At 40.7% G+C, this 25,668-nt stretch overlaps 2 protein-coding genes across 2 annotated transcripts in view; both read left to right on the forward strand.

Moving 5' to 3' along the window:
- mvp (major vault protein) overlaps positions 1 to 5,382 on the forward strand; it is a 32,818-nt gene extending 27,436 nt beyond the window's left edge. The window contains exons 13-17 of the mRNA XM_030057647.1: positions 967 to 1,178; positions 1,608 to 1,724; positions 2,285 to 2,411; positions 3,514 to 3,702; positions 4,486 to 5,382. Of these exons, the coding sequence (XP_029913507.1) occupies positions 967 to 1,178; positions 1,608 to 1,724; positions 2,285 to 2,411; positions 3,514 to 3,702; positions 4,486 to 4,605 (765 nt within the window). The 3' untranslated portion in view covers positions 4,606 to 5,382. The remainder of the gene's footprint in view (positions 1 to 966; positions 1,179 to 1,607; positions 1,725 to 2,284; positions 2,412 to 3,513; positions 3,703 to 4,485) is intronic.
- A 2,092-nt stretch (positions 5,383 to 7,474) lies between these two features.
- arl6ip1 (ARL6 interacting reticulophagy regulator 1) lies at positions 7,475 to 17,947 on the forward strand. The gene is made up of 6 exons (XM_030058482.1): positions 7,475 to 7,651; positions 9,019 to 9,152; positions 9,887 to 10,006; positions 12,804 to 12,921; positions 13,373 to 13,457; positions 16,944 to 17,947. The coding sequence occupies exons 1-6, from the start codon at positions 7,616 to 7,618 to the stop codon at positions 17,060 to 17,062; spliced, it is 612 nt and encodes a 203-aa protein (XP_029914342.1). The 5' UTR covers positions 7,475 to 7,615; the 3' UTR covers positions 17,063 to 17,947.
- The last annotated feature ends 7,721 nt before the right edge of the window (positions 17,948 to 25,668 follow it).

Genomic DNA, 25,668 nt, shown 5'->3' on the forward strand with positions numbered 1-25,668 from the left:
TGGCATTTTCCAAAGTGGGAGGGTCAGGGACTTTGATTAAGTCTGCAAGGAATTTCAGAAGTAACAGGAACTTTCACAATCACTTAACAGGAATATTGCACTTGTAGTTTTCAACTTGTTTCACATTTTAATCACACTAGACAAGTTTCAGCTTAACAGGAGCTATAACCATCTGATCGATAAGATAATGATAATAAGATAATGTTGATGTTACTTTTATTTGTTGTTTTGCTTTAAGTTGTCTTGTGTTGTTTATCTGTAACTTTTATGTCTGTCATGGACGCTGCTTTTCTTGGCCAGGTCTTCTTTGTAAAAGAGATCTTGTATTGTGTCTTTACACTACACTTAATCTTGGTCTAAGATCCCAGTTGCCCCTTGGTTAACTGTTTTTTCACACTTCCAACTTAGAATGAGGGATATCCCCACTCTTAGCCCAGGGCTTACTATCCCTGAATTTTTTGGGGTTAAGGTCTGTAGCAGGAATAGGGCTTAGAATCAAAGTAAGAACAAAAGCAACAGAATATTTTTGTAAAAGCAATAGGATATTTGTTATCCAATCAAAACTGTGCTACAAGTGTTGTGAAGACATCAAACCTGGTCTTTGATTTTCAAATGTGAATCCTGAACCCAGGGCTAAGTGTTAGGCCTTGGTTAATAAGCACTAGTGGGAATCAAGGCTAAGCTAAGATCTTGGGTGCAGTTAGTTGAGGGCTTAGTTAGCTAAGGGCTAAGGAACCTAAGTGTGATAAGAGCTAATGAGGCTTTTTTTGTTAAATGAAAAAGAGAAAATAAAAATAAAGACTGTCAAATGGTATTATTAAACCAATAATATGGTATTATTAAACAGTTTAGGTCATGGTGGTACTCTGACACAGTTATGGAAAGTCATAGAAAAGTCATGGAGTTATACCTCAGGGACACAGTGGGAACCCTGGTCTAAGACCTTTCCTGTTGGTTTGTGGCTAGAACTCCAACCGGATTATCTGCTCGGCGGTGTTTGGCTTTGATGAGAAGCTGGCTGTTCGGCCGAGCCTGCGCTTCAACCAGAACAACCTGGTGATCAGCAGCGTGGACATCCAGTCTGTGGAGCCTGTAGACCAGAGGACCCGGGACGCCTTGCAGAAGAGCGTCCAGCTCGCCATCGAGATCACCACTAACTCCCAGGAGGCTGCAGCACGGTCTGAGTCTTACACTCACACACACACTCATACACACATACAGCTAGCAGTGTACTGGTAAATAGAAAATTGAGTTACTGCAGGTCCTGAAAAAGGCTGAAAAGGCCTTTTTTATTTTTTACTAATTTCTCAGGAATTTTTGGGGCGTTATTTGATAATTTGCTCATTTCCCACATGTTTTTGAAAGGAACAGAGTGAATCATAGGTTCACAGGTTGAAAAGGGTTACTTGAGCTTAAAATTTTTTTTTTGATTGGTTGTATTGTGGCAAGGCCATGGGCACTGCACCTGATCTGCCTAGTGGGCCCAACCACTCTGATTTCCTTCCTTATATTAAGATTTGGGAAGTTTGGGAAGCCAGTATATTGTTTTGTTTTTCGTGCCTTTTCTTATTATTCTGCCTTTATTTTTTTAACTTATATGTGTGCAGTCATGAGGCGGAGCGGCTGGAGCAGGAGGCTCGTGGGAAGCTGGAGAGGCAGCGCATCACTGACCAGGCTGAGGCTGAAAGAGCCAGAAAGGAACTGCTGGAGCTGGAGGCTCTCAGGTGAGTTAGAGGCTCGCTGCTTTACTGGACATGCAGCAGTAATATGTGCTGGCAAGCAGGTTTATTTGTATCACAGCTTTTGTAGACAGTGTAATTCAAAATGCTTTACATTGGGTTAAAAAAGAAATGATATAAAATAACAAAAAAACAAAAGTAATAAACCATGACAACATACAAAAAATTGGAGGATCCTAGGACAGACAAATGACTTAGTTGTAGGCAACGCTGAATGTGTACGTTTTTGGAGTTTCACATGGTAAAAAGCAGGCCAAAAATGATTTGGAATCAAAAAGTGTTTTAAAATCAGTTCTTTGAACTACTGGGAGTAGGGACTTGAGAATTGGATATGTTCGCATTTTCAAATTTTTGTCAGTACTCTGGCAGTGGCATCGCACAAGCAATTCAATTTGTAGATGAATGTGAAATAGTGCAACTGCAGTTGCAGGAGCATTAACACGCTATAAAGGTCACTCACAGCAGTTCAGCAAAGAGCTGATGGAAATCCTAAGTCCCGTGTGTGTGTGTGTGTGTGTCTGTGTGTCTGTCTGTGTGTGTGTCAGTGCTGCAGTGGAGAGCACAGGAGCTGCCAAGGCTGAGGCCCAGTCCCGGGCGGAGGCGGCTCGAATTCAGGGTGAAGCAGCAGTCCACGAGGCCAAACTCAAGTCTGAAGCACAGAGGATTGAGGCTGTATGTACCCCCACCCCAGTGAAGATCACTTTATACTTCTGTGTCAAAATATCACAGCAGGCTCCTGTGCCTCTGACATAGCATACAGAGGCTGCAACCACATCTTCCCTATCTAAAAATGTAACTGCAGGATCTCTGATGAGTCTGCCACATCGCATTGTACTTGTTCTGTGTTTTGCTGATTGATTCCCACTGAATGATGACAACATGATGCTAGTTGTCATCTCTCTTCACCCGCATGGAACTGACAAGATTTGTGGATCGGTGCTAATGTTGCCAACTCATCCACAAATTTATGATTCATGATTTTAGTAGGAATGATCATTTTTTTGTATCATAATTCACATTTTCACAGTAAAATGATGATAATGTGATTTGGCCAGGGCGTCTCTGCAGCACCCTTATGCTTTATTTACAACAATATTTTCACATACATTTCATCTTTACCAAAAATTTGCAGCTCCTGTAATTTGACTATGGTATTTGGCTATATTTGATTTTGATAATATTTCAATTAATGTCCAGCCCTGCTTTGGACACCACTACTGTGTCTGAGGGTGGACTGAGAATGCAAAAAATATTGCCTCTGTTTTTATCTGTGCTTTATTAACCTAGAATTAATAAAGTTTTGACACTGCTATCAAGTGTTTCAGGAATTAACTCAAAGGGCGCAAATTCTCTAACACTAAACTACTGTATAAATGCTCACACCAGCGTACACTACTACAGCGTAGTTACAGCAGTGTAGAAGTATAATTTGACCTTTGTTGGGGAAAAACAAGGGAGCTCTGTGTGTGTGTTCCTGTACTTGCAACGTAGTGAGGACCAGAACACATTTCTAACCAACACAGTGGGAAAGTAAGACATTTTGGCCTATCCTCGCATATACAAACGAAAACTGTGTCTTATTGGTCTAGGTTAGGGTTAAGGGTAGAATTAGGTTAAGGTAAGGGTTTTAGGTTAGCAATGTGCTGGTTATGGTTCTGATTAGGGAAAGGCTGTAGAAGGCTATAGAGAATGAATGGAGGTCAATGTAATGTCCTCACAAAGATAGAAAACCTAATGTGTGTGTGTGTGTGTGTGTGTGTGTGTGTGTGTGCAGGAAGCAGAGCTACAGCGGCTGGCCAAGGCTCGAGAGCAGGAGCTGGGCTATAAGAAAGAGATGGACCGTCTGGAGGTGGAGAAGCAGGAGCGGCTGGCCCAGATAGAGAGCCAGCGTTTTAGCCAGCTGGTGGAGAGTCTGGGCAGCGACACCTTGAAGGAGATGGCCAGAGCTGGACCAGAGCTTCAGGTAATACCCCTCCTCTGTTATGCAGGGAGCTGAGAGAAATATAGTAGACATTTCACCCACTACTTTACTGCAGTCACACGACTAAATTCCACTGCAGTACTTCTGAGAGCAAAATGGTGTCCAAACCTATTCATTTGTGCATTCACACCATAAAGATGAAAATTAGCATCAGCGTGACTCTCTCATATGACATCATGAGAGTCACAGAAATGCAGTTCCATTTTCAGCAAAATAAATGCCCGACTAACAAAAAGTGGCCGGGTCCAAATTCAGTTGACATGGAAAGTCAACTGAATTTGGACCAGTTGGACAGAGAGAGGGTAGACTAACTACAAAAGACATCAGACAAAGTTCAGCCAAGGGGCTTGCACAGAGAATGCCAAAAGAATTCAAATTAACGCTTCTCATGATGCCATTGTGCCAATGAAAAACATTTGGACAAATGATTCAGTGAAGTCAAGCTCATTCTAGCTCAGTTCTAGGGAGTTAGCTTATAGCCTGTTGTTAGCCTAACTAGCTAACAACTGGTTAGCCAAATCCCATCAACAGAACGCAAAAGACACCTCAGCTTGGCTCAGCTTGGAAGGAAGGCATTTGTAGGGGATGAAACTCTGAAAATGGTGTTGGTGGTTGTGGATTGGTGGAGGATCATCTTCCTGCATGCACTAAGATCTGCAGATTTGCTCCAGACCTCTCAGACACCCCGTTTTTGTATATTTACTTCAAGGGCTCAGGCACTGCCACCACCCAGTCTTATGGTACCTCTCCCTCCCAACTCCCCAGGTCAAACTGCTGCAGGCTCTGGGGTTGAAGTCCACCCTCATTACAGATGGATCATCACCAATCAACCTCTTCACCACAGCCAATGGCCTTCTGGGGGCCCTGCCTGGCCAGGGCCAGTGAGGAAGATGAAGTGGAGAACAGAAGGAGAAAAAAAGGGAAGCTTCGTGGAAACTGTCCAATAGTAAATCCTAGTTGAGGTTCATTTCTTGTAGCAGTGACTTGCACGCAGAATGTTAAATGGTTGGTTACTCTGAACCTTTTAAGGGCAGAGGTCAGTCATAAGATAATGATGTCACATATCACTATTACTATGATAGTGATTTTTTTGTATTGAAGATAGATGATATTTTGTGCCAGATATAATTTGACCAGAGTTCTGAGGTTAATCTCCGAGTTCATCTCTACAATCACAATTTGTATGTGTATGTGTGGCCCTACTCCTTTGTAGAAACTGAACTATTGAAGTAATCTGTATTGTGTTTTAGATGTCGAAGGATCATGACAGCTAGTACAAACCAAACAGTGCAGTGAAATGAGATTCAGAGATTTACTTTTGGACAAATTCCCAGCTAGAAGGATGAGCCATGCCCCAGGAAACAGTAAAAGATGGTGGAAACTGCCTAAAGATTGTGCCTAAAGATGACTTTCCTGTCCTGTCCTGTCCTGTCTTTGTGTAAGCCTTTACTACTCTAATAGCCAAAGAAAGCCGTTTCTGCATTGCACTATGTCTATAAGTAGAACATCATGCTCAATTGTATTTGAAGCCTAGCTCTGCCAGTGTTTACAAAAGAGTTTTTCAGTTTGTCTGCAGCAGTAATGCAATAAAATGGGATCTGTGGTTTCCCTGTCCTTTCTACATACTGTGTGATTCTAAGCCCAATAAAGTGCTGCCCATAACTTCTGGTCTTCTGAACTTTATGAATATGGTAACACTAAACCCTGAGGTTTAATACATCATACACCCACTCAGATACATTTTCTATGGCATCTTAACTAGGGTTCAACAATTTTTTTAGTTGTTGATTTTTTTTTTTTTTTTTTTTTTTTTTTTAATGCTGACAAATATATCTTTTTTTTTTTAGATTGAAGTTGATGTTAGGTAATACTACCAATATTCAGCACTGAAATTTAATCATTTTTATTCCAGCATTCCTGTAACATTGAACATCACAGAGTGACTATAAGTAGCAATGTAAGAGGATCAGAGGTGGACGTTTGCTTTAACCCTTGAGTTTTGTCAGTTTGTCCTCAATAGCCGTTTTTCACAGCAGGCATTTTGACATGAACAGCAGCTAAACTCACTTGTTACTAATGACATTAATTAAGCTTCTGTTGCAGTCAGCTCTAACAGAGCCAGGGCCTTGGTGTCGTGCATGTTGGCCCACCGGAAAGACACTGCTTCACTGAAATGGAACAGAATCTTATCTTAATAACGTTTGTGTTTACCTGCTACTTCACATCAAAAGGAACACTGTGAAAAAGGTCAATAGAATCTAAATGATATCTTTTTGTGTTATGCATGGTCCCAGTCAAAAATTGTAAATTGCATGTTAATGTGATTAAAGGATTGGAAAAAATGGAATTTAAAACTCAGGCATATGTCTTTACTTAGAGGGTCAATGCTGCAGTAAATCTACATTTTATAACAACCTGCATAAAGTTTTTTTCCCCCAAGTGCCAAATATAAAAGATATTTTATCCTATTACCTTTGTTAAAGGTACTGTTATATAATTGTGTTGTTTTTTGTTTTTTTTTAATACAGTGTTTTCATGCATTCACTCAAGAAGCTGTTTATCAACTGATTCACAACTTAGCAATGTAAGAGATATCTAACTGGTATATTGGTATATGCAAAATGTGGCTCATTTTGAGTGCTCAGTGAACTTATCCTAGAAGAATAAAGCCAAATGAATGTGATTTCCTTTCTTTACACTCTGTTTAAAGGGATAATTCACCCATGTTGAAAAATGTGATATTATTTCGCTTCCCCTCTAGCTGTTATGTAGGACAGTAGTGTATTTCCAGGTGGTTCCCCTTGCCAAGGCAACAGCTGTACACATTCACTGAAGTCACTTCATCAGCAGAGGTTTGTTTATGTTATTGAAAGCCTGATGCATTTTCTGTTGTCACAGGACTTAACATTTTTATTAATACTGCTGATTAGGATTATATAACATCATAACTTCAGGTAAATGTGCTGGTATGCACCTCAACATTGCCTTAAGCGTGCAAGATACTGTTGCAGTTTTGGTTCAGTAATAGGACCTATCAAGTGGTGCTAATTACAGCTTGATGAGGTTAGCAGTCTGAGCCACAGCAACATCTTGTGGACAAAATCAAATGGCACTTTGTACTTTTGTTCATAGTACCAGTGAAGATGTGCTACATGGACAGAAGTATTGGGTGACCAGCACAAAACATGTACAGAAGCCTTTCCTAGCTTCCACTCTTCTGGGAAGGCTTTCTACAAGATTTTGGAGTGTATCTGTGGGAATTTTTGCCTAACAGTCCCCATCTTGCCTTTTCCTTTTGGAAAACTTATAACATTTCCTCTAGCTGCCTTCTTTTATCATACACCATTGCAGCAGGACACAGTGGCCAAACCCAAGCTTGTTTTTCTATCACATACTGTGTTTGAGGAAACTTTGAAACTGAGGGAGAAATAATATCCCACCATAACTACACTGTTAATTGCTTGTTGAGAATATTGTCCAGCTTTATGACCTGTGAGGTAAAGCAAAGGTGGCTGTTTTGTTTTGTGCCTATTTAGGTCTAAGCCACATGTATGTGTATACTTTATTTCCAGTCATATGAGCTCATTATCAGTTAAAGGCATGGTTAAAATCAAATTTTTTTGGTGAGGACGTCCTCAAAATGGCTTGTGCTTGAGAGAATCCTAACAAAGACAGTGCCTTTGAGAACTTCGTTTCCCAGAATGCCGTTCGCTCGTTTTGACGCAATTTCTTGGATAAATACAGCCTGACAGGGTTTGTCCGTTAGTGACGCTGATCGGAGGAGGTGTGTGTACGCGCGGTTGCGCTCCGGGGCCGTTTCTGCTAAAACTGTATTTGAAAACAACAAAAAAAAATCCAATAAAATAGAAATCTAACCAACTCTGGTTTTGCAACGATGACTGAAGGAGATAACAAAAGCGCCAATATACTGGTGAGTATTAACCAAGCTCTCATTGCAAACGAAAGTAACAGAATGTTACAGTTGTCATTGTTTGTGTAATGTTATCCTAGCTGCGACTGCTGGCTCTTGCTATCCTTGCTAATCTCTTGGTGGTCTTGAGGTCGATTTTATGGCCTATGTATGGATTAGTTCATACACCCGGAACCTCGCAATGCGCTACAACCTAGCATAGCTACAGTTGATTTTCTTGTCCATTTACGGAACTTGTGCTTTTTCGGTGGTGACGCTAACGTTAGCTAGCATTAGCAGGAAAGCTCGGTACGCCCTTCACTGTCAATGGTAACGTTAACGAGTAACTAATGTTAGCGAGCTTGCTAACATTACCGATGTAATCTTGCTATCGATAGCGTGTTATTGGCTCTATTAACTATTGACAGTAACCTTGCAAAATCCATAGATAACGCTGAAAACTGAAAGTGACCGTTTCTTGTGATTGACGTATCATAGTGTAAACTGGACCGATAGGTTCTCGTCTGTTGTAAAGACGAGACAACGCTGCGTCAAACTTTGAAATTTCAAATTCAAAATTTGGCAGGTTAATGTTGTCTCCGTACTTGGAGCTGTACGTTACACACCTGACAAGTTAAAAGATTTAAGACTTTTTACTAACCTTCAGGGTCCAGTCTTAAATTAACATACCACCAGTGTATAAAGCAAAAGTCAGTTAAGTTTATCTCAACCTTTAATCTGCCGCACCTGTTAGCAATCCCGTTAATTAGCATACTACAATCTTCTTCCAACGTAAGTTGAGACTCCTAGCAGTGCGTAAGCAGGAAGCTTGAACAAATTGTAGAAGTTTGAGATTTTAGTAAAGTGCTGGTTTGGGGTCGTGTGTGTGCCGAATTTCACTAGTGGCACATCTACTCAGAAAATATTCGAAATAGTGTTAAACAGGTAAACGTGTTCGCTGACAGGCAGTTGGACACAAAATTACCTCATATTTTAATGGACCTTAGTGTGACAGCAGGTGTGTTGGATAATATATAATGTCTTCTAACGGTTCATTGGAGGATAAGGGTTACAGCCACAGCTGCTGAAAGGAGGAAAATTGCTACATAACAGCTACCCACGAGCACAAAGGTTGCATCCATTAAGAGGAACCCTGGGTTTACCGAAGTCCTGACACAAATACACCCTTTCTTAGGTGCCACAAGTGCAGCACACCTACAGTTAACTCCATTTAGCTCAAGAATCATGACCATAGCTTGGTGCATGTATAATCTGATTTTTAGTTTCATTTTTGAGGTTGTTAAGGAAAACAGTGATAGGTGTGTGACTGTGATCCAATGACTCTGATTATTCATTTTAATTTATACACTATACTTGTGTTTCTGCAGGCTCAGGAAACGGCCCAGCTGGAGGAGCAGCTGCAGGGCTGGGGGGAGGTGATCCTGGCCGGCGACCAGGTCCTGCGCTGGGAGAAGCCTTGGTTCCCTGGTGCCCTGGTAGGCGCCACCACCTTGCTCTTCATGTGAGTCCACGCACCGTATATTGCCTATAGGGTTACAGACTACAGAGCATATATTTAGTATATTTTCCCCCTCAGTCATAACACATCAACACCTTTGACAGCAAACTGATCTGATTTGTTGAATGGTATTCAGTTTGAATGACTCTGCTCCAGAAAAGGCGGTGATTTCAAAGTCTGAATTAAACCTTAAATTTCCAGCTTGTGAAGCTGGTTTGAAAGGTTATTAGTGAAGTTATGTTGGTAAAGCCTTCTAGAGTCCTTGAAGCAAGGTATGAGGAATCCAAACAATGTGTCATAAGCCTGAATCAGATTTAAGTGTTAAATGAGCTTAGGTTGCATAAGTTACAATTTTTGAGGGAAAAAAAATCAATCCACCACATCCAGGAACTGATTTGTGTGTTATTGAAAGCCTGTTAACACACAGAATTCTGTTTTTTTTTATATATATATATATACACACAAACACTCATTTCCAGTTTACTTTCCACCCTCTGCTTTAGGCCTTGTATATCCTGTTTTTGCCAGTCATTTCAGCACTACAGCTACCACATGAGTCTGATATCACATGTCAAACAGCTGTCTTGAAGTTATGAAAACCATAGTAAGTGAATGCAAAATGAATGGCAGATTCATGTTAATCCGTATTTAGATTTGCAGCATGCTCTTAGTTCCTGTGTGAATAGTAGGAATGAAAGAGGTTAGTACTCATGTGACTGCTCCTGTCCTCTCTGCAGGTTGGTTTACTACTTGGACCCATCAGTGCTGACTGGACTTTCCTGCACAGTCATGCTGCTCTGCCTTGCTGACTACCTGGTGCCCACCCTTGCCCCCCGAGTTTTTGGTTCCAACAAATGGTGAGCACACTGTAAATCTATGTTTATTTCTTACCTGTTAAAATATTAATCATTGGCCCTTTGTCTCTTATAAGGGTTTCCACTGCTTAAACCCAAGAGCATAGTAACTGAGCCAGACCTGAACCCGCAAAGCACTCTTTATTTCCAAACCTGACCCGAGTATGAGATTTTGCTTGTCCTCCATCGTTAGCTTGGTCAGTTTACCACCTGAAATAGCCTATGTGTTGCCTTCACTGTTGTAATGTAAACTCCAGCACTATACCGGAAGTTGCTCAGAACAGACGGTAGGTCCATCATTTTCATTTTATTTATTTATTTTTTTCACTAGAATTTCACTAAAATAACACTGACGTGACCAATCCTGAAGAAAATTTCTAAATTTGTGCCCGAACCCAGCCCTATCTGTTGGGTCTGACACACTCAGGTTGGGTGTCCACACTCGAGTGTACAGATGGGAAAGGTCAAGAAATTAGATTAATTCTTTGGGAAAATCAGGGCATATCTCTTTTTTTAAAGTTTTATAGCAGACTGCAGCTGGTGGTCAGGGCCTTGCTCATTGGCCATATGGTATGTTAACAGGGGCCAAACAAAACCAGGTCATCCATTCAGTTGAGCTCAATTCTTGGACCACTCTTGAGGCGTAAGAAGCATTTGAATGTTACTTGGAAAGAGGACATTGCTTCTCTATGACAGACTTTTTCAGTCACCGTCCTTTCTCCATGCCTTGCCTAATGTGGCATGATACCCCAGGTTGAACTTTGACATCTGAATCTGTAAGGCTTCCTCCTGCTTGGTGAAGCCTTGACATTACCAAGCTTGTGTAGAAAAAGAACCAGACACCAATGCCAGGATTGAGTGACAGCCTGCAGTTGGTGCAGTGTATTGCATGTCTGTCCTCTGCTGGACGCCCACAGCTCTCAGTATATACCCTTGCGTCAGCAGAGCATGACTTGCACTGATTTGTCCTGCTGCTGTGTCTGCTGCAGTGGAGGAAGCACAGGGCACATTGAGCAATCTGCAAGTGGATCAGTAGGCAAACTGTTAAAAGAGTGGTCAGGGTTTTTGTAAATGTTGCCTTTGTTCAGTAGTGTGCAATTAGTTAGTTAATTGCAATTTTATCACCCAGCCCCTCAATTCAATTTTTATATCATAGTGAAATGAATGGAATCCTTTGGTAGGATAAAATGAAGGAAAAGTGAATTGTAAAATACAACTGCTTGCATAATAGCGACAGTAGAGAGAGGCAGAAAAGGCAGGGGAGAGAGGGGATGACATGCAGTAAAGGGCTCAACCTGGAATCAAACAGAGGTCACTGTGGTAAGGACTTAGCCTTGATAAGGGGTACACACTCCACCATGTTTGCCACTGGAGTGCCCTGGAGTGTATACATTTTGTAGATATTATGCTGAACATGCACAATCACTCATATGATCCTTTAAGAGCGCAGCCATTTATAAGTGCTATACAGGAAATAAGCTGGGGGATGGGTGAAACTGCTAGGTTTGAAGGGCAGCATTGTATTTTTAGTGTCAAACCAGGAGGCTGTCGTTATCGATCTGTACAATCTGTCCAAGACGCTTCAGACTTGATTGTGTTTGGCGCATGCTGGCTGCCTACTCTTAGCCTGTAGCCTCAGCAAATTCATGCAGATCTTTGTGTGTGTGTTGTAGTGCATAGTAAGTGGAGTTATTTGAGTATGTGCACATCGTCCTGTTTCTTCTGTCAAGACGAAAAAGGGGAATGATGGCGAAGCTGATAATAAGGGGTGCGTCCCCAAATCTCTTCCTTCCTCCTTGTCATCTCTCCTAGTGTTGCGTATCCCTGCTCACAGCTACTGTACAATATCACGTGCAGCTGTTTTAGAGATGCACAGTATATCAGTGGTTGAAACATTGTCCATTAAATGACAAAATTATTTTGTTCCAATAATGGCACACAATATCACACAATGATTCCATTCAGTTATGTGGAGCATTTTCTTACAGTGGCTGCATTTCTTTTTTGGCTCTTAACATTGAGGACTTAAGTTTTTTTTTTTTTTTTTTTTTTTTTAAACATTCAGTAATGTTTCTGTTTTGACTGATTGTCATTTGACATGGGTTATTTAAAAAAAAAAAAATCACTAGCTCATGGGTGTTGTATTGTGCATCATGTTTAATGTGGGGGGTCTCAAGCCAGACAACAGTTTTCCCTTGAACTAATAGGAATTTTATTGCTGCCTTGTAGCATTTTAAAAGAGATATACAAGTGCCAGTAAAATGGCCTTTCTTACTACTTCAGTGATTAGCAAATGCAAAAGTAATGGTATCAGTTATCTTTTCCGTATCAGCCACAACAAGCAGACAGTTGACTCTTTTCCCAGCAGCCAATGTGACATGAAATAGCAGGATAAACACAGGCGTTACTAATGACAGTAAGTTCTGCTTCTTTCAGGTCTAACAGAGCCAGGATCCTGCTGTTCATGCTGGCTCACTGGAAACAACTAGCTATACTTAAATGGAACCAAATCTTAATCAGTGCCATTAGTAACACCTGTGTTCACCCTCATTTATGTCAAAATGACAGCTGTGAAAAGGTCTACTATATGTGTTGGTCTATTGGTAGTCATTATCAGCCCTGAAATTCCATATTGGGGCACCTCTAAACCATTCTGCTGCCTCATGATGAAACGGCTTAACAGTGAATACTTCCCCCATCTTAACATCCTGTTAGCCTGTTGGACACAAATCTGCCCTCCATTTCTACTGCTGTCTCGCTGTTTTTTTTTTCATGGACTGAAATCCCTCTTCTTGTGCAGGACCACTGAGCAGCAGCAGCGTTTCCACGAGATCTGCGGAAACCTTGTCAAGACCCAGCGCCGAGTTGTGGGCTGGTGGAAGCGTCTCTGTGCCCTCAAGGAGGAGAAGCCCAAAATGGTATTCAGATCTTGTCAGGCTCACACACCGAAGGCATTACAGTGCCTTGGTATCTGTATTTTTACAATAGGAGCTTTCTCTAGGCTCCTGATAACTGAATCCTCGGTCAGCTGATTTGGCTCTGCTGCTCCGTTTAGCAGCCCATAAACTGGGTTACAGGCTGGGCTAAACAGGTTTCTCCCAGCACGCCTCAGGAATTATCAGGCATGCCTTAACACTGTAAGACACACGCCAGATCAGTTCACATTCATCAGCATTCAGTGAGGGCTTTGTTCATTCTTTGAAAATGGCAACATTTACTGTAATAGAACATAAATTGAATTATACTGCAGTACATTTGACTAATCGTTTAATGAGTTTACTAACGTTCCCATGGAACGTTACACATTTTATCAGCCGATTTGTTGTGCAGACTTGAATGATCCCTCTGACTACTCCTTGTTCTCCTCAGTACTTTGCCTCAGTGATCAGCAGTCTGCTGGCAGTAGCCTGGATTGGACAGCAGGTGCACAACCTCTTCCTCACTTACTTGATTGGTGAGTAGACTAACACACATACACACAGCTGCCGGGTTGTTTAGGTCAGGGCCTTTCAAACCTTTTCATGTTCCAGACCTTAGATTAAGGTTTTTTTTTTCTTTTCCAACAAGCATTTAAGCACAAGAATCCATTATCACTGACCTGATGTGTAAATGTAATTTTAATAATTATAAATATAGTTTTCTTGTATTTTGGGATTTTTTTTTTTCTGAATTTAAACCTGTCTCGAGTAGGCATGGGCAATAAAGCACCCTGTAATCGTCATAGTGTAACCTATAATCATCCCCACTGGCTGTCACCTGTAGGTGATATCTAGTCTTCCTGGGGTCCTTCAAGAAAAAATAAAACAGAATCAATAAAACTTGCTATCAGTTTACCTAATTAGCACAAATGGAGAACAAGAGAAATTAAAATCACACAACCAAGAAAGTTGCTTCCTTTTTTGTATAGGAAAAACTATTCTACATTTAGATGTTTTCTGACAATCATACATGCTGACAAGTCCTTAGAACTTGTCTTGTTCCAGTCAGGCTCTTCTAAAGTTCATAATGGTCCAAATGAATCACTGGATAGTAATGTGTAATAGAGCATGCTTTTTAAGGAGTCTCCTCATTCCTTGATATTGTGGTTCACTCATCAATTTTTTTTAAAGTTCCTTTTTTAAATGTGTGTCTTGTTTCAGTCTGTCAAATAGACATTTGGTTCCATTCAGTATTGGCTTTGTACCACAGTTGCCTTTTTAAGCAGTAATTTTTTTTTAAAATCTACTTCCCACTCAGAAAATTGGCACAACCATTTTACTGGCCAGGCACTAATTCATTACTTTGTTAGCCACAATCGCATGATTTTTGGTCAAAATCACTCTTAAAAAAAACAAAAACAAAACGATATTTATCTGTATTAATTCAGAACATGTCCAACTTATGTCTCCTGTGTTAGTTTTATATTACTTGTTTGTTTTTAGAGTTACAACATGCTTGCATTAACAGCTACTGCTGAAAGCACCACAAGACTGCAGCAATCTTTTGGAATGTTGCTTTATGTTATGTGACATCAGCTAGTTACTACCAGGCTACTCTGACCCATCACTGTAACAGCAGTTATGTTACCAGTGCCTTGATCCTTGTATCTGATACTCTAAGACATTCACACATAGTCTTAAAGCTGCTACAAGTAGGATTGGTTGACTTGGGCAACCCCTCAAGTCCCTTAGTGGAAGTGTTCTATATCACTGTTGCAAAGAAGAAAGAAGACATACAGAACAGAGTCACAGTGGAACTGGAACAAACTTTAATAAAGTCCTGTGTGCACAGGATGACTTTTACAGGGGTGCATCAGGTAGTTTTGTTTAGGAGTCCATCAAACGTTGCTCAGTGTTCATATCTGCCAAGAGATTCTTAAATCGTCTTACAGACAATCCTCTCAATCACATGGTCATGCTGCTAGATGCTCAAGGACTGAATGTGTATTTGCCCGTGTTTTGTTGAATACAAGCAAGTTCAACATGAGTCGTCTTCCTGTGCTGGTTAGTGCTCCACCTCTGTGCCGGAAGTTGATCCTGCACAAACCACAGGAAATCAATCATGACGCACAGAATAACAATGCAGATGCCCCGCTGGGCTTGCTGGTGGCGCTAGAGGAAAGGTCATGAACTTGTCAAAGTTGGCAGGTTTCAGCATGAATACTGTCACCAAATTTAATGACCCACCAAGTAGATGTGCAGACAGGCTGCAGTGGAGTGAACTAGTGTCCGGCTGCATGATGTACAGTCCCTCTGCACAAAATCAACTAATTTACACCATCATGTTAAAACATTAGAATGAATTTAAGACATGATGTTGGCTAAGTCTGCTTTGAAATACAAAAGTGATGTCCTGAGTTAATATTTTGCTTTTGTTAAGGATGTGAAAATTGTCCAGTATTAAAGAATTAGAAAAACAGTACTTTAATTCAATTTGAGTTCCATAAAAGATGTTTTCATTTAGTTGTTCCTTTTTCCCCGTTGGAAATCGGAAGGCTATACCAGTGGTTCCCAAACCAGTCCTCAAGGCCCCCCTGTACTATAGGTTTTTGTTCCAGCACTACTCTTGCACACATGACCCAGTTAAGGCCCATGCACCTTCATGCATGCCCTCTTCAGGTAGATCTTTCAGCATGAAGCCCTTAAATGCATCAGGTGTGAATGAGTAGAGCTGAAACAAAAACCTGCAGGACAGGGAGCCTTGGGGACTGGCTTGGGAATAGGGCTGGACGATTATGGCAGAAATCAAAATCACGATTAATTGAACATTTTACCTCGATTATGATTAATGAACGATTATTACCGACTATTATAGCTTGAATCTTTTGCAAACAAAACGGCAATGTCAAACTACAAAAAGCTGCATCTCTTCTAAACAAATATTATTTCAAGTAATATTGCTATATTATTAGGAGTAGTGTATATATATGCACTAATAATAATATAGCGTGCCTGCATAGTAAGCAGGCTATATTAATTTCTCAGAATTTTGCTCCTTAATGATTATTATTATTATTGTTGTTGTTGTTGTTAAATGTCGGTTTCAATTATTTTTCGATTAATTGCCCAGCCCTAGTTGGGAACCACTGCTGTATACCACTGTCAGTCACCAGTTAGGTTCAGAAGCAGCTCATCTCAAAATTTGGTGGATTGCCATGAATTTTGGTGACAATGTTGGCTAGAGGATGAAAACTGTCATATGACCTTCTGTGTAGCGCTACCAACGGACCCAGGGCGGCATCTGTGTTAAAAATGAAGCGCTTGTTTTATGTTTGTCCTGCACTTAGTTCTCCGGTTACAGTTTACAATAGCAGCCTTGGTGATCTCTGAGCACTAAAGCTGCATTAATAGCTGAGACACAGCTGCCTGCCAGTCTTGTAGTTGCACACTCATGCACCAGGGAATGTGACAGTTGGTGAATCAAAGCCTCACTAGTGTGGGAGCAAATAATCCACAGTATAAGCTGAGACATGTAAAGCTTTTTCACAACCAAGGATGCTTGGGGGGTGGGTTCTCTCCACTGTAACATTTACAGCTATCCATATCTACCGTAATAACACAGCTCATACATGAGTAAGGCCTCAGAACACAAATCAGTGAAGCAATACCGAAAACCTATTAAGCATGTGGATATAAATCAGTACCTGACTGTTTAAAACAGGGCTGTTAAACTGGTGCCATGGAGGGCCAAGAGGCTGCAGGCTGTTTTTCCAACCAAAAACTTCCAGGTGATTTCACTGATTCCTCCATTCTCTCTGCTTTTAAGCTGGGGTAATCAGTGAAGTTTTTGGTTGGAATGAAAACCTGCAGCCACTTGGCCCTCCATGGCACATGGTTTGACAGCCCTGGTTTAAAACGGCACATACACAACTTTAACTTTATAACTAACCAGTGTGTGTGGTGGTGGTGTTTTTAATTAAAAGATCTGAAAATATTCAAATCCTGTCTTTTTCTGTTGACAGTGAGCTTCCTGCTGCTTCTGCCTGGCCTGAACCAACACGGCATCATCACCAAGTACACTGCCATGGCCAAGAGGGAGATCAACAAACTGCTGAAACAGAAGGAGAAGAAGAATGAGTAGACGGGAGTCAGACGAAGAGGTGATCTCAGAGAGGAGCTACAACACAAATTGGAAGTTGAATGAAGAGAAGAGAGCAAAAATAGCCTCCTGATTTATCAGTCTCTGCCACAGAGCGAGACCGTTTATTCACACGGTGAAGTTTCATTTTTCCCACCCACACTTGACATTTCAACCCCATTGCCTTTTTTCTTTCATTTATTCATCAGAATTCCCACACATGCTATAGCCATATAAGAGTTATTTGATTCCAGCACTGTGTTTCTCACAAAGTTAGAAAAGTTTCAAACATACACACACTTCACGCTCATACATATACCTGAGGTCTTCCTGTTACCTAGTTCATTGTGCTTTATTTTGCTCAAGATGTTAGTAATGCTTTTTTAAGCCATTCCCTGGATTTAGACAAAGTGACTACTGAGCAGAGATTTTGTAGCATTACTGCATCTTTTTTAATCTTGCATAGTTTGCTCACCATAATGATTGAGGGGCTTTTGTCACGTAAGGTCACAAGAGTTTACTTTTTTATTTTTGCTTCTTCTGCTTCGGTTGTGTTTAAATGGAAAGCTGAAAACAAAACTGGATTCAAAGCAAAGCTCTTCTGTGGAGGGGAGCCGTTTGTAGATGCAAACCTACTGCTGTACTGCTGCTAGCTGGACTCTGTGGTCTTTTAGCTCTTAAACCCCCCACAATCCAATACTCTAGCCTGGGGTGCATCTGTGTAAATAGACCTATCTCCTTCTGTCCTTGTCCTTTCTCCTTTTGTTGTGTTGTCTTGCTCTTTTTTTTTTTTTTTTCTTTGGTCTGACCTCTGTCGTTCATTTCACCTGTTATTTTATCTGTATCGGAGATCTTTATGAAAAATGAATAAAGTGTGATTTAAGTTAACTTTTTTTGGTTTCTGAGGGAGTTTTTGGCTTTTATTTTGCAGATGGACAGTGACTTGAATATGCAGATCTAATTTTTTTTTTTCTTCTTGTTTCAAAGACCTAACTAGCCACTAAGGCCAGCAGGCTCAGTGGGTCCCTGTGTTCATGCTACTTAACCTCTCACCAAAGCAGCTCTGGTTCTTGAACTGGTTTTGCTCTGGATTTTGGGAGCCAAGGTGCTGGTCGGTGTTTGCAGCAGTCTGGAGTGACAGAGGGGTCTCCAGGTTGCTGGCCAGCAGTGCTGTGTCTGAGTTCAGCCCCAGCAGTCAGGACGCTTCTTACCCTGTCAAGCACTACTTCTTGCTACAATGTTTAATAATACTTCTCCATCTTTTCCTCAAGTGTATGAGCTGTCTGAATTGAAAGTACTAGTTTTTGTTTCTTCAGCAGACCACAGCATGCTCTTGTAGAATAAGACACGCCTACTTTTGTCATCATGGTTCCCACTTAAGGTCTATTTTTTTTTTTTTTTGCTTCCAGATGGGAACCATTTTTTCAGCTTCCAAACAAATTTGTTTTTGGTCAAAACTCTCAGAACAGTTCATATTTTTATACTATACATATACTGAAACGGAATCTGTTCCTTACTGGTTGGAAAGTCCTGTGAGCAACTTGGTTATGAGTTGTTAGAATTCAATTGTGTGTGATTTTCAAAATCATCATATTACGATAAGCCAGCTTGCAAGCTTATACTAGTTAGCCAACAATCAAAAATGGGCAAAAACAGCCAAATGAGTTTTGAAAGGCTGTAATCAACTCATCTTTTTTTATTACAAATTTGTATTTTTTTTTTTTTTTTTTTTGGCAGTTCGTGACCTTTGACTACTTATTTGAAGTCATTTCTTGCTAATCTGCTCATTGCCTTTTCCTAAGGTTTTGAAAGAATTCAAGTGAATTTGCTCAGGAGTCAAAGGGTTAGCAAAGCACATCAGCACTTAGATATTAGTACAGTGAAGTTCACATGCATTCACTTTGAAGCAGGGCTCCCAGTGGTCATGAAGCTCTCGTTATATCATTCAGAAATGTTTATTCCAGGTAGGAAGCTTCTTAAAATCATTGGGTAAGTCACTTTACTGGAATATAGAAAAATGTTTTTTCCCACTTTTCTCATGCATTTCTTTCTTTGTAAGATTATTTCTTTTGCATTGTCACCATGGGAGCTATAGTTCTAGTGTCCAGCATCCAGTAACAATGAGAAGAAGATAGCACCCCGACTGTCCCACATAACAGCTAGGGGGGAGGTTAAATAATATCTCATTTTTCAAAATGAGTGATTTAACCCTTTAAAGAGTGTTAGTGCCTGTGAGTGAATGCTGAATGTCATTTAATATTAGTAGAGTGTCAGAGCAGAGCAGTCGGCCTCCTGGCTTCTGGTGTTCCACAGCGCTCGGTCTCCTGACATTCTGCTGGGCTTCCCTGGACCGTCCGGCTGCCTCCGTTCACCTGCACACCACAGCACACACACTCTGCTCTTAGTCGTCATGTACTTACATATTCCTGATGCTTCAAGTGTGATGTAATCTCACCTGAAGTAGGCCTACTGCTCATCTGAAACCTGAAATTCCAGAACTGCCTACTCTACTTTGCCTTTCTCCTTGCTTTCCAACTGTCTGGATACTAATACCGACTGCGTGTGTGTGTGTGTGTGTGTGTGTGTGTAAGTAAGAAAAAGCAAAAAGTCAAAGAAAAGCAAGCCATTGCCATCAAATCAAGCAGAAATCAGCATATTAAGTTTAATTTGTCTGGACAAACTTATGTCCACTTAGTGTCTTCCAATGGCTTGTGGATGGCCATGCTTTTAGTTTTGTTTTCCCAAGTGGAGCACTCGAGCGTGCCTCCGTGGGATCTGGGAGGTTTGAAGTGGGCATCTCCCAGTTCCCGTGACGTCTCCAACACAGCATAAAAACTGAGGTTGAGCACTCGTTGGATCACTCCACTCTTACATTTGAATGTAGCTTTTAATCCCCTGCAAAATCTATTGTTTGACTCAGGAGAAATCAACCGAAAGGACATTCTCGCAGTTGCATAATAATTTCTGCACCCAATAATGACAATTAAAATTTTTTAAAGAGAAATTACTTGAAAAATGTGTTTACCACCCCTTTAATTTTGACACACAACAGCACTAACAACAACACTGTGGACAGTTTTTTGTTGAAGCAAAACCTGGCTAAAGCCCAAGTGAATTTGCAGCTAAGATTAACACAGCTAAGATTAACACAAACTAAGAGTTGACAAGTTGTGGATGGTTTTGGACAGATTACCTGTCAGTATGTTGTACTGGTGCCACTGTGTTGGTCTGCCACTGGCCACTAGCTCAGGTTCTGGGAGTCTGTGTTCAGTCCTGTGGCTTGTCCTGTCGGGGGTGGGACCTGCTGGGCTGATGATCTCTCTGACAGCCTGGCCACTGCGATACTGAGCCCAGTTTTCCAAAGTCATGTTGGCCCTCTAGAGAATGAGGAAGGTAAAGGAGCTAAGAGTGTCTTCTGTATATATCTCCCACAACACTACAGAGGGATATTTCAGGAAACATGCTGGTAAAAAAAAAAATTCAGCCTTTCCTAAAAAAGCCTGACTTGAGTTAGCATGGTCTTTTAAAGGAATAGTCCACCCATTTTGAAAAAAAAAATGGATATTTCACTTCCCCCCCAGCTGTTCTGTAGGACAGTAGTGGTGCTGTCTTCCTCTCATTGTTACTGAGTGCTGGATACTGGCTGGATGCTCCAAATGCTAACTGTTAGCCTCCTGCCACTGAGATGTACAGCCAGTAATCTGCCATTGAGCAGGATTCTTAATAAAAAATGAAATAATAATCAAATCAAATAAATAATAAAAAAAATTTCCAATGGGAATGGGTGAACTATCCCTTTATGTGACTACTTTTGCTAATTAAAATTGCTTGGCCCTACATGTGCTCTACATGGCACATTGTTCCTCAACCCTGCTTTAAACCCTGCTATTCCAGTTTTACATAAGGCAATCACTGCTTTGTGATTGGCTCAGGCTAATTCAGTTTAGGCTTGCACAATCAATATGAGAACACACACAGTGGCAATGTGCAGTAGATTTCTAAAGAAATCATCGTAACATCCTGAATGTGCTGTTGCATGTCTTGTAAGAACGATATTTAATGCCAATAAGCCTTTCCTGAATAAATAAAGGTTAAATATTTTTTTAAAAATAGAGAGAGGAAAGAAAAAGTTGCTGTGTTCACAAAGACACAAAGAAATTATTACCAAGAAGGCAATACTGTAGCCACAAACAAAGCCCATTCATTAAAAATCTCTGATAGTTTCAATGCTTGACAAAACTGCTACATGCTGGAGGGTGTTTTTGTGTGGATTCAACTTTAGTAAGTAACCTGTTGAGTCACTTTGTAAAGTACCCTCCAGGAAAGAGTGGTGCAAATGATGCATTACTAAGCTGAATAGCACACACACACACACACACACACACACACACACATATATATACTGTATGTGTGTGTGTGTGTGTGTGTGTGTGTGTGTGTGTGTGTGTATGTCTGTGTGTAGTGTATATGTATATGTATGTATGTATATAAAAAGTTGGTAGCATGCGTCAGTCTGGTTTCTTTCAAAAACATGGAAAAAAGAGTAGTAAATTAGCATGAGGTGACCCAAAAATGATCAAGAAACTGGTAAAAAAAAAAAAAAAAAAAAAAAAAGTGTCAAGAAAATGACCAGAAAATGAGCAAAAATGATTTTTTTTTTTTTAAAAAAACTTATATGAAAATTTCATATTTTTTTATCATCTTAATCTTATTACAGTGAAATTTGTGAAACTTCTGTATACATGGGCGGAATTAGAAAAATAGCAACAGGAAATAACTGTTAATTAAGGGACATTAAGTTCAATTTTGTTTAGAAAGGCAGATGTGATACAGTTTGTACTAATGCTGTTTTGTAATCACTGAGGAGTGAACATAGATTGCAAAGAAACTTGTCATTTAATGGTGAAAAAACAAAGCATCCACTAGTTGGATTTCATGTATTTAAGGTCTAAATTTAATGATTAATTTTTGGACTTGATCAGCTGTTGGACTCTCTCTTGTGGCTGACCTGGGTACGGCTGGTGGTGCTGCAGGATGCTGAGGTCATGCTGCCCAGGGCCAGGGTACCCTGGTGCATCAGACACCTCAGCCTGGAGGCCTGGGCCTTCCTTTGGCGCAACTGCTCAGACTGGGTGTGCTCACTGTGGGCCCCCCTGGGACGATCACTGTCCAGTGGAACAGAGCTCATGCTGTTTGCCTGCTGAGCTCCTCTGCTCAGTGTTTGTCCACAGACCTCCTGCTTTCCCAACACCTACGACACGCCAAACATGCCACCACTTTGTTTTCTTGTTTATGACCAGAGAAAACGTTACCAGCATTCAGAATTCAGTTCTAACATATGCAGTTCTATTTAGTTGCAGAACGTAAAGGGGCAGAAGTTTTTGGGAGACTTGCCCGCCATTCAGCTCATGCTATATCATCTGTGTTTCCTCAGTGCACTCTTAGCTCCAGCAGTTAGCTCCATGTTAACATGTACACTACACTGAGTGATGGTAGACTGTATGCCAACATTTTAGCATTCACAATACTGAGTAATTTAAATCTTATTTATTTATTTATTTTTGCACAGACACCTGAGCATTTCAGAGTTTGCACTTTCTTATGGGTTTTTGAAGGCCTATTTATTGTGTACATTTCTGTGTCTGCTAGCCCCCAAGAGAAATAAAAGACTGAACTGATCTGAAACGCGGCTTCATGCTCACACTTTAGCATACTATGTTAGCTCAAGTATGCATTCCCCCCCCCATCAAAGCGAAGGTGGTCATTTTGCCTCATTGGTTACGGTTAAGGTTAGGGTTGGGGTTAGGCTGAGTAAAGGGTTATGGTTAGGATTAGGCATAAGTTGGTCATTGCACATTTACGCGTCTTTGTACACACTTTCGATGTTTTCATCAGGATGGGGGACATTTATTTCAGTCAGTACTTAGCACACCTACTGAGCGCACATTTCAGCACCATGGACAGCACCCCAGCACACCAAAAATTGTTGTCCCGAAAAATCCACCAAAACATTGTTGAAAACATTATAATAACACTAACAAACACAAAACACAAGGGCTGCATTAGTGTAATATAATATGTAATGATTGTCAGATGTCTTTTAAAAGATATAATTTAAAATTGCATACTATCATTCAAAATAGAGTAAACTTTTAGCATGGAGCATGACTGGAGCTAAAATATATACTAGTGATATGTGGATGGCTTTGGCATCTTGTCTCCTACACTTGATGGCTATGTTCATTGTGGAGTTCATTGTGGAGTTGTGCTATGAAACACAAAACCCTTAATCTGTCTTCAGTTTTATCAGTTCTTGAGTTTTGTCTTAACATCCTGCCTCACGGTGTGGCACTGTGGCAGACAGGATGACGTTGCAGAGGGTGGAAAAGTCTGTGCAGAGGACAACTGGCTGCAGCTTACCACCCATCAGCAACATCTATAGCACCAAATCTAGAGAGAGAGCCATCTGCATTCTCCATGACCCCACCGACCCTGCACACAAACTGCTGACCTCCCTCCCCTCTGGTAAGAGGCTGCACTGCATCCGGGCAAAAACATCCAGACTGAAAAACAACTTCTACCCGGATGCAGTCAGACTACTGAACCACTCCCTCCATATACTGTCCTGTCCGCCCACTTTAACAATCTGCACCCTGACTCTGCTGCTGATGGCTGTTGACTGTTGTTGGTTGCTGACTGTTTCTCTGTTTTTTTTTTGTTTTTGTTTTTTTCACTCCGTTGCTGTCTTTGCACTCTGTTGCTGCTAGTATACATGTGCAATACTGTACTCATAGTCAGGTGTTTATTGTTATATCTTATTTATTTATTTACCATTAATTCTTTTATTCCACTGCACACACACCGAGACCTGGGTAACTGTGTTTCGTTCACTCATGCTTCATGGTTGAATGACAATAAAAAAGTCTGAAGTCTGAGGTCTGATCTTGCATTTCCCCTGAACACACACTACACTCCTTAATGAGCTCTCCAAGACTGAACTACTATTTTCAAGAACAAATGGCATCGATTTGCAAATTAATTAGAAAATGCGGTTCGGCATCTCAAATTTTCTGAATCCATTGACAGAACTTCTTGATGAGTGATACTGGGCTTTAAATAAACTTGAACTTGAACATGCTCGGGTTCCAGTTAAATGAGGGGATTCTCTTTTCCAGTGCAGGTTTCACAAAGACTTAGTATATTTCTTTAAGGAAGGTAAACATTTCATCTGAATGCTGTATTTATGCAGCAGAGGTAGCTCAGGTAGGAGAAAGCTGCCAGACTCCACTTTGGGCGACGGCTAATTTATGTTGAATTTCGCTACTTCGTCTGTCGTCTGACCTCCAGTCAGTCTATACGGTTGTTAGCTTAACTGCCCAGTGAAAAGCTGAAGTTGTGCACTCCCTCACACAGTCATTGACATTGTGACGTTAGAGAAAGGGTTCATCTCAGCTCCGACACAACTCAAACCCAGACCCAAACAAAACGTCCAGAAATGGGATCCAGTGTTTGGTTATAGAAATGACATGACAGTTGCGAGTTTGAGAGGGCTGGGGGGGAAACAGCAGCAAGTTGAGGTAAAAGCTAGGCCACATTTAAAAACACACAGATGTAGCTTGGCAAAACTATGACAACTCTGAATGAAAACGGCAACAGATCAAATGAATTAGACCAAATGTCACGGAATTGTGTGTTATTTCGTGCATCACTGTCTGGAATACGATGCAACGTTGATAACTGGGTAATTTTCAAAAAATGCACTGAGTAACATTCTATCACCGCATGCTTCTATTAAATGTCATTTCACAGTCATGGAATTTGGCACCCTGGCAGCTGGTAGAGTGCATGTACCATGTATCAAAGCTGGGTCCCCACCACAGAGGCCTGGGTTTGACGCCTTTGCTGCATGTCATCCCCTCTCTCTGCCCTGACTTCCTACTGTCAATGTCCAATAAGACAGAAATGCCAAATAAATAATCGAACAGACGATTATTATCAGACAATTAACAGACGATGATTATCGATTATTCTGAATTGTAGATTCCCACTGGGCTTGCTGGTGGCACTAAAGGGAATGTCACCAGAACTGGCATGTTTCATTCTCTAAGCGACCTGAATCTTGTCCCCAAATTTCATGGCAAACACCAAATACACCAACTGACCAACACATGACCTATAGTCTCTCAAAAAATTAAACAAGGTGAATAGAAATTAATGAGCACAGTTGTTGTCTTTGTTTCCCGGTTCACATAAATAACATAACAATTGATTTTGAAATATGTAACGCACAGTCAAGAAAACATTCTAATATTAATCTGTATGAACAACAAAAGCAGTTACAGTCACTGGTCTGCTGCTTACCCAAGCTGAGGCTGAGACTGCGTGTGGAGCTTCTGCTGTCATGGTGACAGGTAAACAAGAAACTTGCAGAATGACTTTACAAGCACTGAGAGCCATCTGTTTTTTTTTTTTATGTTGATTTACAAATCAATTATTACTCATGCAATTTCAAGAAATGATTCTGCGCTGGGTCTACAGGGATGATTTTCTCATTGCACAGTGCTCCTTTCTTTTTCTTTTCTTTTTTTAAAGTAAATTTCATTGAATGT

Source organism: Myripristis murdjan, chromosome 8 (genome assembly GCF_902150065.1).
Source record: "Myripristis murdjan chromosome 8, fMyrMur1.1, whole genome shotgun sequence".
Classification (NCBI taxonomy): Eukaryota; Metazoa; Chordata; class Actinopteri; order Holocentriformes; family Holocentridae; genus Myripristis; species Myripristis murdjan.

Bases quoted from the DNA above. Each gene is read 5' to 3' on its own strand.
- arl6ip1 (XM_030058482.1), top strand. From the start codon at position 7,616: ATGACTGAAGGAGATAACAAAAGCGCCAATATACTG. The intron at 10,007-12,803 runs GTGAGCACACTG...CTTCTTGTGCAG, and splicing joins GTTTTTGGTTCCAACAAATG to GACCACTGAGCAGCAGCAGC. The intron at 12,922-13,372 runs GTATTCAGATCT...TGTTCTCCTCAG, and splicing joins AGGAGGAGAAGCCCAAAATG to TACTTTGCCTCAGTGATCAG.